The sequence below is a fragment of the Anabrus simplex genome, chromosome 13, assembly GCF_040414725.1.
Source record: "Anabrus simplex isolate iqAnaSimp1 chromosome 13, ASM4041472v1, whole genome shotgun sequence".
Classification (NCBI taxonomy): Eukaryota; Metazoa; Arthropoda; class Insecta; order Orthoptera; family Tettigoniidae; genus Anabrus; species Anabrus simplex.
Window position 1 is genome coordinate 17,048,836 of NC_090277.1, and position 16,355 is coordinate 17,065,190.

The following is a 16,355-nucleotide window of genomic DNA, read 5'->3' on the forward strand; positions in this document are numbered from 1 at the left end:
ATAAAAGAAAAGGACGAGGCGCGGGAAAAGTCCGCGAGGGTTTCAATGGGGTAAACAGATACTTTTTTAGCGGGTATCTGCTGTCACCTAACAAAATCACTTCGTCAATTGTCCCTCTTCAAACTGTGCTCCGATATGGAAGTTATTAAATATTGTATTGTCGTGCGCAGAACCAGACCACCTAGCAAGTATATCCCTGATTTGGAGGTTAGGCTCATTAATCACCTGAACATTAACAGAGAAATATCCCTTCCGATTACGATATATTTCGGCCCAATTGCCTCCAGGTGATTGGATTCTTACATGTGTGCAATCTATTGCACGTAGAACAAACACCAGGAAAACGGCTTATTTCATAGAAGTCGCGGATAATTTGCTGACGCTCTTCTACTAAAAGGAATGTTAAACACCTCCTTCTCATGGATGCTATTGCTGCAGACACTCGACAAACAACTCTATTAACAGTGGCTTTAGAAATTCCAGCATTGTCTCCGGCCATTATGTGAAAATATCCAGTAGCAAAAACTCGTAATATTATCAGTACCTGCAACATTGGAGAAAGAGGTAAGTTTCTCTTCGTAGGATATTCTAACCTCACTTGAATTTCGTCAACAAACTTAGCAACACTGTTTTCGATAACCTGTATCTATGAAGAAATTTCGGATCCGTCAAATTTTTAAAGTCATTACGTCGCTGAACTCTTCTTCGATCAGGATTGTTTTGTAAAAGATCTAAATAGAGCAATTCCGCCTCGAAAGCGAGATTCACAGCAGCCATTTTGGAACAGGTTGCTAAATGCTAATGTTAGCCATTTAACATTGGAAATGGCTGATGTTAACTTTAATACGCAGTTTAACATTTGTTAATGTTAACATTTGTTGATGAAACGCAAATTTTCTTAAATCGTATGTTAAAATGATTTAACACCTTGTTAAGCACTAACATGTGTTGATGAAACCGGGCCTAAAAGTATTAAAGTTAACATCAGCCATTTCCAATGTTAAATGGCTAACATTAGCATTTAGCAACCTGTTCCAAAATGGCTGCTGTGAATCTCGCTTTCGAGGCGGAATTGCTCTATTTAGATCTCTTACAAAACAATCCTGATCGAAGAAGAGTTCAGCGACGTAATGACTTTGAAAATTTGACGGATGTAGAATTTCTTCATAGATACAGGTTATCGAAAATAGTCGTTGCTAAGGTTTTTGACGAAATTCGAGTGAGGTTGGAATGTCCTGCGAAGAGAAACTTCCTCTTTCTCCAATGTTGCAGGTACTGATAATATTACGATTTTTTGTTACTGGTTCTTTTCACATAATGGTCGGAGACAATGCTGGAATTTTAAAGCCACTATTAATAGAGTTGTTTGTCGAGTGTCTGCAGCAATAGCATCCACGAGAAGGAGGTATATAACATTCCCTTCAGTAGAAGAGCGTCAGCAAATTATCCGCGACTTCTATGAAATAAGCAGTTTTCCTGGTGTTTGTTCTACGTGCAATAAATTGCACACATGTAAGAATCCAATCACCTGGAGGCAATTGGACCGAAATATATCATAATCGGAAGGGATATTTCTCTGTTAATATTCAGGTGATTAGTGAGCCTAACCTCCAAATCAGGGATATACTTGCTAGGTGGTCTGGTTCTGCACACGACAATACTATTTAATAACTCCCATATCGGAGCACAGTTTGAAGTGGGGCAATTAACGAAGTGATTTTGTTACGTGACAGCGGATACCCGCTAAAAAAAAGTATCTGTTTACCCCATTGAAACCCTCGCGGACTTTTCCCGCGTCTCGTCCTTTTCTTTTATCGTCAGGCCATCTGTGCGCTTGCACTCAAAAACTTATATATATTTAATAACTAATTCAATTAACAACTCTTTTTCGAAGGAGGAAAAATTAGAACTACGATTACGTTTCACTTCACGCGCCATATTTTACAGCTGTGCTCAAACAAAAGCGCATCGGAGCGCGCTGTAAAACAGCATGTTCGTACCACTGCCTCCTTGATTTGCACCAGTTCGCAATATTGGTCGAGTTAACAGTCCATTAGTTAACATTTCACAAGAAAAGTTTGATGAAACGCAAGAAGCCTAACAAGATGTTAAATTTCTAACTCTGTATTAACTAACTACTTGTTAGTATATATTTAACATGTGTTGATGAAACCGGGCCTTAATCCGGACACCTTGTATTGGTAAAGGGTAGTTCCAGATATTTACGCATTGTGGTTTTTGTTTTGCACTTAATATTACTAGCAAGATCTAAAGCAGATGCAGAAGGTGATTATTCTTAGATTAAATTTGCACCTTTATTTATTGCATATTTTCAAGGAATCAAGGTATTCAAAGAATCATTTTCATTGGATCGCTTTTTGCCACTGAGAGTCTGCCAAATTGTCAGTTATTACAATACAGTTATCCTTGACAGTGGAACAGTACCAACCGTTGTCACAAAGCGCTCGCTGTCTAAGATGTCGTTTGAAAATATGCAAGAAAGAATGTAGAATCACAGTGGATAGGAAATGAACAATACAAAAATTAGAGTAAAAAAATATGCATGCATATTGCACATGTTTCAAAGTATATACAGCTCTGTAAGTAAACAATGAGCCAAACACGAGCAGCTCTCACAGCGAGTACCTTTTATGAACGCATGTTGCTCATAATAGTTCCTGTTGTTCCTGAAGAGGGTTTGAATTTCCTGCAAACGACTTCTTCTGGCGAACATCAAAGCTTTTCCTAGCAAATCAGCAAACGTGTCTAACCAAGATCTTCAGCTCTTTTTGAAAGACTTGTTATGGCAGACCTCGCAGGAGGGAACCAGGATGATCTCTACAAGTCAGGTGTTCCTGACAGCATCAACGTATGGAAGATGGTAATACCGGACTTGTGAAGGTGGTTTTCCGTGGTTTCCCATTTTCATATCAGGCAAATGCTGGGGCTGTACGTTAATTAAGGCCACGGCCACTTACTTCCCACTCCTAGCCCTTTCCTGTCCCATCGTCGCCATAAGACCTATCTGTGTCGGTGCGACGTTAAGCAACTTGCAAAAAAGGCTTGTCATAAATACTACTACTAGAATCCTGGAAAGTACAGATATGAGACTACTTTCTATGTCTGGACAGTCATTTGTTCATTAACAGTTTTCAGCACCTCAGCTTTACCACATCCACTTTCTTTGCAGACCACTGGCCTAGAATGTGTACGATGGTTAACCCTCTCGTGCAAGTATTTTCAGTTCAAAGAGATCATTTTAAATTTTTGCTCATAGAAAGCTTTAAAAAATAATCACATTTTCTGAGAAAGGTCGAGGTCCGTTTGCTTTTATGCGGCCGGTACAATTTTCTAGAATGTAATGGTAATATACTGATGACTAATGGAAAATGGCACTGTGGTCGGCCCGGGGAAGGTCGAGTTGCACATCTGTGCTGGCCGTGTAACAGGTGCCCGATTGTCTGTGCCTCACGTACAGGCTGTGGTCTACACCATTCGGGAAGAACCACCATCTCCAGGTTCAACTTGCATGGACTAAGTTATTGACTGACATAGGTGGTTGTATCATCGAGGCACGACAATCTGTACAGGAACCTGCTGTCAGATTAGGTCCACTTCCACACTACAGGAGGCCTGTACGTACAGCAAGACATTGCATTGTTTGAATGTGGTCCATTGGTTTGATGAACACTCCATGGACATGAGGTTGCTTGCCTGGTCTGCAAGGTCACCCGACCTCCATCCAATTGAGCATGCCTAGGATGCTCTGAACAATCTGTCCATTATGGGAGGCTGTGCAGTAATCACAGTATTTATCTGGATGTATAAACTTCAGTGATTTAGCGTGTGCAACATGTTTCATTATATGGAACTAGGTCTAAAGGTAAGTGTGGAATCAGTATTTGGCCTTTGTTCTGAAAGAGAAGTACCAAAGGGTTAAAATATTGCTAAATAATTCGATAGAATGATGGGAAATTTTCTGCTTTAAGAACATGCTTTGGCTTCTGCTTCCTCTTAATCCAGGGTTGTTCACATTATATTCCACTCCTCAATAAAGGGGCTGGGATAATTTTCTGTTGAAGGCACGATTCTGCTTAATAAAAGGTCTGTTTAAGACAGGAGTTACCAAACCAATAGATTATAATATTTTTGTTGACTATTCAGAGGCTTCTCACCTGAACAATAACAGGGGTAGTTTGTGATGACAAACCAAAGTGTAGTGCATGGCCGGTAGCTCTCTAAATTTGAATGCGAACTGTATGAGCTGGCTTTTACCACACTGCAGTCATATTTGCCCTATTTCTCCTTTCACTATAGTAACTGATTCAACCCTGTCTAGAACAGTGTTCGACCAACTTCACCATACTATCAAAGTTCTTACTTAGGCCTGTTCTTTTTTAATAGTTGACTGATGTCCTACCCATTCTCAATAACTCAGATTCTTGGTGTTTTTTCTTTCTAGGCTATGACCGAACAGTTGACAGATACACATGAAAGGCACTTCAAATATGAATGCGCTTCTGTTAGTATTTGATCCCTGGTTTGTCATAAATGTTGCTTTCCGTATGTCTTCAGGACAAATTTCTGTTGAATCTCCTTTCTAATGTTCAGCCCTGTTTTTGCTTCACCAGGGGAAATTGACATTCATAAGACCTACGATTTAATTTCCCAGTGCTGGGTTATATATAGACTAGTAGTTGCTCTGTTGAAGAAACACTGTTGAAGCTCCAAAGTAAACTCTTTTGTCAATGTATTTACATGACTTGCCCCCTCATCTGGGTAGGTGCTGCACAGCAAACTAGCAGAATCCCGCACAAGAGTCTGGTTCCAAGATAGCGGGTGGTTACAGGCGTGTTGTGTGTTCCTGATAATAATCGCATTTCTTTTGGTCCAAGTGCTTTTATCGCAGTTACGTGTGAATGAAATTGAACCGACTAGCTTATACTTTGATGTTAAGTGCGCTATAACTTGTTGGGAAGATATACTCTCCAATAAGCTGAAAATAAGCGCCCATATGTTGTGTAATAATGGCAAGCAGCAGCGAATGGCGTCCAGTCAGCGTGTAAAGCACAAGCCTTCGGCCAGTGACACATCCATCCTGACGCTGAGTGTTCTACTACTAGCAGTTGCCGGCGATGTCCAGCTGAACCCAGGACCAGCCTTAGCATCTACTACCAGAATGTCTGTAGTCTTAAAAAATCACTCATGAACTTTAACGTCGCTGTGAGTGACATGCATTACGACGGCTCGACTCTTCAATTGACAATAGTGAAATACTGCATGACAATTATGTTATTTTCCGCCAAGATATGCAAAATATAATTACTAGTAAGAACAAGGGAGGTGGAGTTTTAATAGCAGTGAACTTTGCTTACGGTGCAGTGCAACGACCCGACCTAGCGGGAAACTGGGAATGGATTGTTGTGAAAGCCACCCCTTCCCCTGGCCAAGCTCTGTACTTAGTCTGCTGTTACCTGCCCCCGGACGAGGTGAAAGTACGGCTCAGACTTCCATGAAACCCTGGCTCGAATCAATCGCGTAGCAAAACAAAATGACACTATTACCATGTGCGGTGATTTCAATATAAACCAATTAGCCTGGGCTTCAGATGATTCGGGATCTACAGCAGAACCTCGATAATTCGAAATCAGTCAATTCAAAATCCCTCCTAATTCGAAGGAGGTCTCATTCCCGGAAACATGAGATACAGTTTTTCATGTTATTTATATTGTTTAATTCGAAATACGGATAATTCGTAATTCGAAGTACAATGTCGGCCCCATTACCGAATTTCAGACTTTTAATTTGAAACTGCCTTTACATTTTAAAACAATAGTATGTTACAGAGTAATTTCAACTCTAAATCTATCCGCATAGTAATAGAACGCGTGTTCCGGAAGGTGGAGGGGTACCATAGCTTTCTGCATTTACACTCACTTCGGTGGGTCTACAGTGCGTTACCAACTTGAAAGAAATCAAAATTCTTTTGTATTCAACCTTTTAAGGAACTCCGTAATATCACGCAACAGGCAGTGTAGTGTAATATCCTTCACGAAAAAATTGCAAGTCAGTGTATTCAATTATATAACGTATCAAGAATTGAAGCCGGTTTAATAAAATTAACGACCGTGGTGTTATTTTTAGTAATCAAAATGGTCTATCTTTCAATGAGCATGTGTTAAACATCGTTAACAAGGCATTTAAAACGTTAGGCTTCCTCAAAAGAAATTGCAAGAGTTTTAAATCCATTGTCCCTTTGAAAACCCTGTATTTCTAACTTATACGATCTAGTCTAGAGTACTGCTCTGAAGTGTGGATCCCCTCACAGCAATATTCAGTTAATGCCTTAAAACGAGTACAGATCAGATTCTCAAAATGGATCAGTAAAAAGTGTTTGGGTATCAAGCCGTCATCGATAGATTGATTTGTTTTGTACAAACATATGTATTGAGTCTCTTAGAAATAGGCGCAGGTATGTCAACGCACGTTTCATACACAAATGTATCGGTAATTTCCTTGACTGTCCCAATTTACTCCAGTTGCTACCAATTCATGTTCCTTCCTGCAACACCCAACAGGCTGTCACCTTTCACTTACCCAGGTGCAGAACGGAAACACACAGGGACTCTTGGTTTATGCAGGCCTTGAGATCCCTGAACGAAATCAGTGGGATGGTATATATATTTCACTCGTCAACTAGTGAAATTCGCAGACATCTTATGGATGCTTCATAGACAGTGTGTTGTTCCTTGTAACTTGTTCTGTGCATTTGGTAACTGAAAGTTATACTTCCTTCCTTTCTACCTTCCTTTGGTCATTTCAAATGTTAAACACTTTTCTGTTTTCATAGTTTATTTTCTTCCTTATGTGTTTTGTAAATATGTATATATTATATATTGCTTAGTTATAATTAGGAGTAAGTGCTGTTAATATTATTATTTGAATGTATTGTATCATCTGTAATTGAAGAATTAATAACTCTGTTGTTGATAAATAAACAAATCAAATCAATAGTTTCGTGTTTTGCCGCATAGCACTATCAGAAAATAATCGGAGCACTTCGGTAAGGGAGCTTTAGTTTCAAGCTGTGCCACGTAAAGTTGCGACCGCACTGGTGCAGTGGATCTTGTGACTGCGACATTGTCTGCGAGATAAGTAAAGTCCTCTGCATGCGCAGTCTTTTCAAGTATTAAATTGACAGAGGAGTAGTAGTTCAAATATGCCGTTGGATGTCAGGTTATCCCTCCATTCCTCAGCAAGATTCCAGTTGGCATTACGAGAATAACTTGCACACAAAAGAGAATTCTTTTTCATCATTGCCACCATTTCAGTGGACTCTTCGAAGATGCAGGCCAACTCTGAATGCCTGCGTTGCTGTAGAGGCGAAGTCTTGGTTTGTTCCATTGTCTCGGACTCCCCATGTAACCACATTAGAAAGATAACGTGTATTGAGTAGAAAACTGATATCTCTGTGATGTTTAATAAAGAAGAATATGTGTATCACATGATAATTCAAAAAGAGCTCATACGAGTCAAATCGTTGTGATTGGAAAGTTCACATCCTAGTAGAAATGAAAATACTCCACATGGCGAGAGAGAGTGTGTGTATTTACAATTGGCTTTACGTTGCACCGACACAGGTCTTATAGTGACGATGGGATAAAAAGGCTTAGGAGTGGGAAGGATGCAGCTGTGACCTTAATTATGGTACAGCCTCAGCATTTACCTGGTGTGAAAATGGGAAAACCATGGAAAATCTTCTTCATGGTTGCCGACAGTGGGGTTTAAACCCACTACCTCCCGAATGCAAGCTCACAGCTGCGCACCCCTAACAGCATTGCTCCCTCAAAGGATTAATTTTTCTTGTTGATTGTTATTGGAGTACGCATATATAGCCTCCGTCCAGCCTCTGAACTCCTTGATGTTTAAAATTCTTATATTAAAGGCCATACTGAATATCTTGTTGTACTGTTTAAAGCTCATATCTATGTAGTTGATTCTTGATGATTGGATATGTAGTAAAACAGTGGAATAAAAATACACAGGCATACAGAGTAATATATCTTCTCGCCAGCGTGATTTAACCACCAGACAAAAACGAATCGCATATAAAGGAGGTTGTTAGTTGTAGAGTTATTCTGTTAGTTTACTTTCCAGAAGGAAATGAACCATTGGACTGTAGGATTATATAACAGACAAGACATTCAAAGGTAGCAGTAAACCTAATTTCATTGATTTCTCAATAAATTTATCCATTGATTAAATTTTTCACATTGCAAAAGGAATGGTTGGTTGCACAGACTAGTTTACCACTTTCACCGATATTAGATTTCATCAGCTTTATTCTAATTAAATCTTCATAATTGATTCTTAAACTTATTATTCAAGCTTCTTGTACTTGAAGAATTAATTTACCTTTCTACTGTGCTATGCGGCGGCAAACTCTCAAAAGATTTCCTGAATGCTCAGATTATTTTCTTACAGCACTATGTGGTGAAATACAAAACTGTTGCTCCCTCCCACACCCTTTGGAATCCTGAGTGCATGACTGTAGCCTTGGCTTCACACTTTTGATGACTCATCAAAATAGAATGACTGCAGTGGAGTTTCGACTTGAATCGATCTGGACTGCAACCTCCATCTCTCGTAGCTTTAAATTATGCCTTTACTCTACCATAGTTGTCATCTGCCATCTAGCGAGGAAAACTTCAAGGATGTCACATATCAGGAATATACAAGGGCAAGTCAATAAATATCTGCAATAAACTTCTGTAATTTATTACAAGATTACTCGCTTTTTATTGACGTCATTTTTCAAAATAGTCACCCTGCTTTTCAGTGCACATGGTCCACAATTTCACATGGTTTCTGATACCCTCTGTAAGAAAGGGTTTTGGTTGCACAGCAAGCCACGTATTCAGTTTCCTTCATCTGTTGATCAGAACCATGGCTGATGTGCGTATGGTTTGTTACATCAACAGTCACTCCTCTTATTCAGGATCATATCATATGCACTTGTACAATATTGGCTACAGCTGCATCATTCGTGCGACCCTCTTTGAACTGTTCAGTCCACTAGTAAACACTTTGCTGTGTCCCCATATTGTGCTGAAAGTCTGAATTTCTGCTCCTGGTACACTCTCAGAACACACAAAATGGATTGCAGAAGGCTGTTCTTCCTTGGGTGCAAACAGAGTGGTGTGGTCATCTTTATGTCGCTACAGCGCAAGCTGTATTGATCTGATAACACTGAAACGTTGACAACGTTGCCATCTGGCGGCTGGCAAGCACACAAAATCATAGAGCCAATCTAAAGACAATTACGATAGAGCAAAATTGCAAATACTTAATGACTTGCCAATGTAAATGTTTTTCATAATCATTTCTGAGGATAGTGTAGCCATCGCTGGCGATGTTTTTCGTATCCACCAACATTGCAAACCTCCTGCAGCCATGTTCTGCATCCCTCCACAAGCCAGGTGGATTAGAGGCCAACTACAGAACACCTGGTGGCAAACCTGTGCCACTTGACTCAGACTTGGCCTGTGTGTGGGAGACGAACAGTGAAAGGATATCATTGCTTTGTCATTGATCTGTGGGATCTATCATTGGCCCAGTTATCGCTTTATTCCAAACTTCCTGTTGTCAATCCTATATGCTTGGCTAGAGTAAAATAGCTTGTGATCTAAGGTTAGTTTTTTTCTCTTCCAGGTCCACGCTGACCCTGACGATCTCGGCAAGGGTGGTCACGAACTGAGCAAGACAACCGGCAACGCTGGAGGTCGCATTGCCTGCGGTGTCATTGGCATCGCCAAGGCCTAACTTCCTGGCATTAACTAAAACCTTCCTCATGCTTTTTTTTTCCTACAGAACTGAGAGGAATTTTATTTTTCTGCCTCTGAAATGACCTGCACTACATTCATGGGCATTGTGAAAACTTGTATAAAAATAGATCATTTCCATTCCATTCTGTGCTATGTATCCTGTTGAAAGAAAATAAAACATGAATGTTGCATTGTCATTGCCATGTGGTTACCTTTATTCCTGTTCTTCAGTTAATTCAGCTTATGTTGTAAAAAATTATAGTAATTAAGTTTCTTACTTGTCTTAGCACTGATGTTACAGTAACATGAATTTAACCCTTAAGGCGGGTACAGACATGCGCGCCGAACTCTGTAACGTAACCACGTCGCGCGCCAAGGTTAAACGGGGCAATGTTACGCACCACGGTTGCGAGGTAAATTTTTCTACCCCGCGCCGCAGGTCGTAACGCGTAACCTACCAGCGTTCCGCCTGTTGAGACAGTGCAGCTTTGAAAGATGGACTTAGCTGCAGCAGCCTATATTTATTTGCATTGTGCAACCAAACGGAAACAGGCGATGGTGGCAAACTCAGCTATATTCACGTAGAACTGCACATGGTGGTTCAAATTTACTGGCTGACATGAAGTTTCAGACAGTTAGTGGGCATTATAAAAATTTTACTAGAATGTCACCTACAGACTTCGAATAGCTCATCAATTTGATAGGGCCTAAAGTTGCTAAGAAAGATACCACATTCAGAGAGGCTATCTCGGTGCAAGAGAGACTGGCAGTGACAGTACGATTTCTAGCAACCGGTGATTCATACACTAGTCTGCAGCATCTTTTCCTTCAAAATATCCAAACAGTCTATTAGTGTTATCGTACCGGAATGTGTCAAGCTCTGATTGAAGCATTGAAAGAAAATATAAACGTAAGTAAGGAATTTATTGCTGGGATATTCTATGTTACATAACTTACATCAAACATTTTTAATTGCTTATTCAACACAGAAACACTACTTTGTAAGTCTAATAAAGTCCTGAAAATCCATATCCACATCGTGGGAATTGCTTATTGTATTTGACTCAGTGGACAGATTGGAGTTGGAGTGAGGAGAATTGGGTGTAGTAGTAGTAGTAGTAGTAGTAGTAGTATTCGGTGAGGATAAGGAAGCTGAAGGAGTGGGTGTTGAAACGGTGTAACCTTGTGTTGGTGGTGGTGATTATTGTTTTAAGAGGAAGTACAACTTGGCAACCATCCTCTATATAACACTAATCAGAGAGAAAAATTGAAGGGATCCAACACTTCGAAAAATGAAGGTATCGGCCAAAGGAAGACAAGGGCCACGAAGGGCGTGAAAATTAAATACTCCCTAGGCCTCCATACGTAATACCGTCGGGGTCGGAGAAGAACGAGTTGACCAAGGGAGGTCGGATAGGATAAATGAAAGTGAGGAATCGGGCACAAGTAAGTGGAAGCGGTGCCAGGACTCAGTTGAGGGCCCCGTGGTCGCCAACCCACGCTCCAAAGTTCAGAGCCCCTGTGGCCCCTTTTAGTCGCCTCTTACGACAGGCAGGAGTTACCGTGGGTGTTATTCTGCTGCCCCCACCCACAGGGGGAGGTGTAACCTTGAAAATGTGATGGGTTCGGCAGCTGATGAACTTTATGCTGTGCAGCATGATGGGGATGTTGGGAATGTGTAGAGTGAACCGGAGAAGGGAGTGGATGGGAAAGTGGTCTGCACGAAGTAAAATGTCAATCATAGAATGTTCAATTTCGGCTCGATTTATTGGTGAATATTTCTGCATCCTTTTGACAACCAAGTTCCCGAAGATCTGGTATTAGTCCTCTTCTTGATGTTTGCTTGCCGATTCGGCCAGTATTTCAAATGCCTTCTCTAGTCTCTCATCCTCAACTCGTCTTTTCCGTTTATGGAAAACGGGCTGCGGGGGACACGATATAGTTCCTATGGTGCCTTCCGCATGTTGTGTATCTGCTTGTTCTTGTTCGTTGTCTGGTGTCGGCATCTATATTAAGAAATGTCGTGTATAGGCTACACATGCATATTTAAGATATACATTACTACTACGTTTTTTATTATTATTATTATTATGTACAGATTCCTACAACAGAACAAGGATGGCAGGCTGTGGCACAAAACTATGAACGCATGTGGAACTTGTCTCATTGTTTAGGAGCCCTGGATGGCAAACGTGTAGTCCTACAAGCACCTATTAAGCGTTGAACAATCAACTACAACAAAAGAACAGCTTGTCTACCAAAAGCGAAGCCCTTAAAATGAAGACAAATTCCAGTTCCATACTTTTTCATCGGGGACGATGCGTTTGCTCTTAGTGAGAAGTTAATGAAACCGTATCCAGGATTCATCCAAAGTATTCATTAGAACGGCGTTTCAATTATCGACTTTGCCGAGCACGTAGAGTGGTGGAAAATGTGTTCGGTATTGTGTCGGCTGTCTTTCGAGTACTTCGAAAGCCAATGCTGCTACAATCTGATAGGGCTGAATTGATTGTGAAGGCAGTGACTTATCTACACAATTTCTTAAAACGAAGCCCTGACTCAGTCAATCTTTACAATCCACCTGGGACATTAGATCATGAAACAGACGGACAATTAAAGGAGGGAAACTGGAGAGCCGACATTGATAACATGACGTCATTACTTCCTATCAGAAATGTGCCACGTAGATCAAGCTTATCGGCGAAACGAGTTAGCACATTTTTTCCAACATGAGGGACAGATTCCATGGCAAGATAATTACTTGTGAATATTTTCGTGAAATTCACATGCTGTAGGATATGAACAGTTTGCTGTTACTCTACAACTTGTTGAATAGTTGAAACATACAGTGGACCTAGCCACAAAAATGTAGATTTACGTGTTCAAGTGTGCAGTGAAGAAACAACCATTAAATATACACGGCGATCCATATTAGCCTCTACCATTCTTGATCACTGATATCAACTGACCCAAAAAAATGAACACAGATGCAATCAATTATGAACTTACATAGTGTTATCAAGAATATAAGGTAATTACAAAGTCTTTTATAAGAAACCTTTTTGAAAAATTGTTTTTTATGTGTGTTGAAGAATCAAAAACAGGAAAATAAATGTGTTACTAGAAGAATTTTAACTCTTCATTTATTAAGTGTTTACTTTGCAGTAAAAATGTACTTAAAGTGCTTAAACCATCTCGCGGCTTGTCTTTGTCCCAGACGCTTAAAAGCAAACCATGTGCTCTGATACACCTCGTCAGTTGCTGAAAATGAAAAAAATGCATATAATCAAACATCGTAAAATATAGTACCGTACACACTGTTAAAAGCGGAAAGCTTAAGAATGCGTCGTACCATTTAAAGTCTGATGCCATGTTTTATATGTAATATTACATAGTTTTATTTATACACACCTGATCCTGTTCCCGTGCTCTTCTTTATTTTGCCTTTCGCCCTTCGGAGTGAAGAAGGCAAGGACGTCATTTTCTTCCGGCATTCCATGGCCGTTGTGTTCAGTTCTGTCGCCAGCTCCTCCCATGCGTCATTCCTTAAAATTTTGTTGAAATGCCCGGGATGGCTGGCTAGCCACAACATTTCCTTAGGTCTGTACATTTCAATAAAATGCAGTGTTTTTTGCTCGGTCCACTCCATGTTTACTGATCAAGCAGACAGAGGCGAATGCGTGTTACGCGCCGAGGTCCTGTGTACGTCCAAGCTTGCTGTAACTTCCGCGCGCGCAGCTCTTTGATGTGACGCGGGAAAACCGACAAGCAGTGGAACGCAGCAAACCTCGTTCCGTATCGTTCATGTTGCGGGCTAAGGTTGTGCGACGAGGTTACGCAGTACCGTCCAGACAGGAGCGCGACGCGGTTACGTTACGATGTTCTGTTACAAGTCTGGACGCGCCTTTATGCTTTCAAGATAACGATCTATCGGTACCCACGGTTCCTGCGTAAACTCCCATGGTAACGATCAAACGTTACGAGCCTTTGTTATTATTTTGTTATTTACATGCCAGGCGGCAGCATTTTGCATGGAATAAGAGCACAGTTTTGACTCGCGTTATAGTTTGTGGGAACTACTGACTGTCCGTATTTTTCTATATTCTTAGAGTTTAAAACGTGCTCACTGGAGTTCGCTGTTTGTTTACATCGTGGTTGGCGGCAAATATGAGAGCATTTCTCTCTTGTTTAAAAAAAAAAAAAAACCATGCTGCTGATTATATAGTGAAATTAAATAGTTTTCTTAAGTAATTACGTGCATATTGCTAGTGAAGTGTTACAGTCGGATATAGTTCATTTAGGTTAGGCCTAGTTATTTATCACGTGACATGATGAAGAATTCATTTAGCTGACGATATCACGGAATAATTTAACATTATTCATTTGATGTCTCTTTGTCCGAATCAGAAAGTGTAGATGATGATAATCCAGCACCTCCAGTGACTTTTTCAGTGATATATCACTTTACACAATTTAATCTATCCTTGGATCTAAAGCACATTGATTTTTACGATGCTAGTAAACAAGGTTATATATAACCGTTCTACTAACATCAATCACAAACTTGTGCAGTGAACACCATTCATAACGGACTGGCTGCATAAGCAATGGTATTACTAGCATCACTCTTGCCTCAGTCACTTTCATATTGTCAAAGCCAAGGATGAGACTGAGACAGGTCAATGAAAGTAACAAATTTGATATAGCCCATACCAGAAGACATAGTGCACTGTAAACACTATATCTTGCCAGCAAAGGCATATTTGCATTGATAAGTGATATAGTCCACAAGTTTAGAAACTTTCATGTCGATATCTTTATTGCTGTGCCTTCCATGTAATTTTAAGGAAGTGTGTGCATAGTTGGATAAATATGGCTGACAGTTTTCACACATCCATCAGCCTGAAAGAGACAGGGTTACAGAACCTTTGTGTGTTTGCTGGGCCAGGTTGAGTGGCTCAGACAGTTAATCCGATGGCTTTATGATCCCGCGTTGGCAGGTTGGATCCTGGCTGTCTGGTGGTATTTGAAGGTATATGTCAGCCAGGTGTCTGTAGATTTACCAGCACATAAAAACCTCCTACGGAACAAAATACCAGCTCTTTGGCGTCTCCAAATTTGTAAATATAGTAAAACTAATATTTCCTGGGATATTAGGCAGTCTCACACTTTAAATATTTCAGTGTCAACTACACTTCAGCAGCCCTTGTCAAGACAAAATGATGCTCGCTGGTGATGACCCATACTTTTATACCTGCAAGAAGGCTAGGTGTTATCTCTTGACTGATATTTCCGGGACCTGTACATTGTGGCCATTCTGTCGTCTCGCTGCGAGAGAGAGTTTCCCAACTCTTCTAATTTGTAGGCCTTCATTATCTCCACAACTTCTCAATTGAGATGAGCATAATCCTGGTTGGTGGTGGCCATAATTGTGGTTTGCTCAGATTTCATTTCATGATAAGAGGAAAGATTGTTCAGGTCGGATGAGATGTTGGCGCATAGTACGTTCTCTGACTAGTGTTGATGCTGCATTTGGTGGTTAGTTATAAACCTTCCTGATCAAACAGGGAATACGATACATGCCTGCGCTAGAGGGAGTCCCAGGCTGAGTTTCAGTGCTGAGGTATTAAGAGGTTAGATCAAATATAAATGAGTATTATTTTTTAAAATTTATTGCAACCAAAAATTATGCATACAGAGATAAGTTTTCTACAGTGTCCTGCCTTTGATACACATTTTCTCCATCCGATTGGTAAATTTTTGATGCCGTGATAGAAGAGGGACGTGCGGAGCCAGTTGTGCACGAACTCTTCTACACTTGCATCATCGAACCGCTGCCCTTCTAGGTTTTGTTTCAGTGGGCCAAACAATTTCCTGCAGTTTTTCCCGCATTAAAGCGGCAGTATGCAGTCTTGCATTGTCATGGAGAAGAATGACGTTTCGAATTGATCGGAGGCGTCGCTTGTTGTGATATGCAAAAGGCGACTAATGTTCGTGAAGAACATCCACCAGCAAAACGCCCGCGGAGTACCAGCATCTTTCCAGCAGATGGACCTGCTTCGTCTTCACGCTTGCTTACTTTGACTATGTGGCAACGAACTTTCATCACAAGTCACAGTACGACGCAAGAAATCCTTCCTCTTCATAGCGACGCAGGAGTCTCTGACAACAAACTTCGTTGCGTAAAGTTTTTTTGTTCCTGGTTGAGGAGACGAGGAACCTACCTGTCCGACAATTTTCTGAAATGGAGTTCATCTCAGATGATGGGTTGAACACTTCTGTAACTTATTCCTACGGCTATAACAATTTGCAAAATGTTTATTCGCTGACCTTCACCAATAATGTCAAATGGAATAATGTTGTCTGCAGTCTCCTTTCATGAGGTTCATTTTCCACAGCTTCTCTTCCTGCCACAAATTTTTTAACCCACTCATACACTGCAGTCTGCAAAAGAGTTTCTTCCCCAAACTGCGCAAGGCTGAAGCAGCCCGGCTCTCCACAGTTTGCACTCGCAAACCCCTTCTCCAGACA

At 40.7% G+C, this 16,355-nt stretch overlaps 1 protein-coding gene across 1 annotated transcript in view; it reads left to right on the forward strand.

Moving 5' to 3' along the window:
• Window positions 1-9,972, forward strand: part of Sod1 (Superoxide dismutase 1) — a 49,460-nt gene extending 39,488 nt beyond the window's left edge. The window contains exon 4 of the mRNA XM_067157367.2: window positions 9,712-9,972. Within this exon, the coding sequence (XP_067013468.1) occupies window positions 9,712-9,822 (111 nt within the window). The 3' untranslated portion in view covers window positions 9,823-9,972. The remainder of the gene's footprint in view (window positions 1-9,711) is intronic.
• The last annotated feature ends 6,383 nt before the right edge of the window (window positions 9,973-16,355 follow it).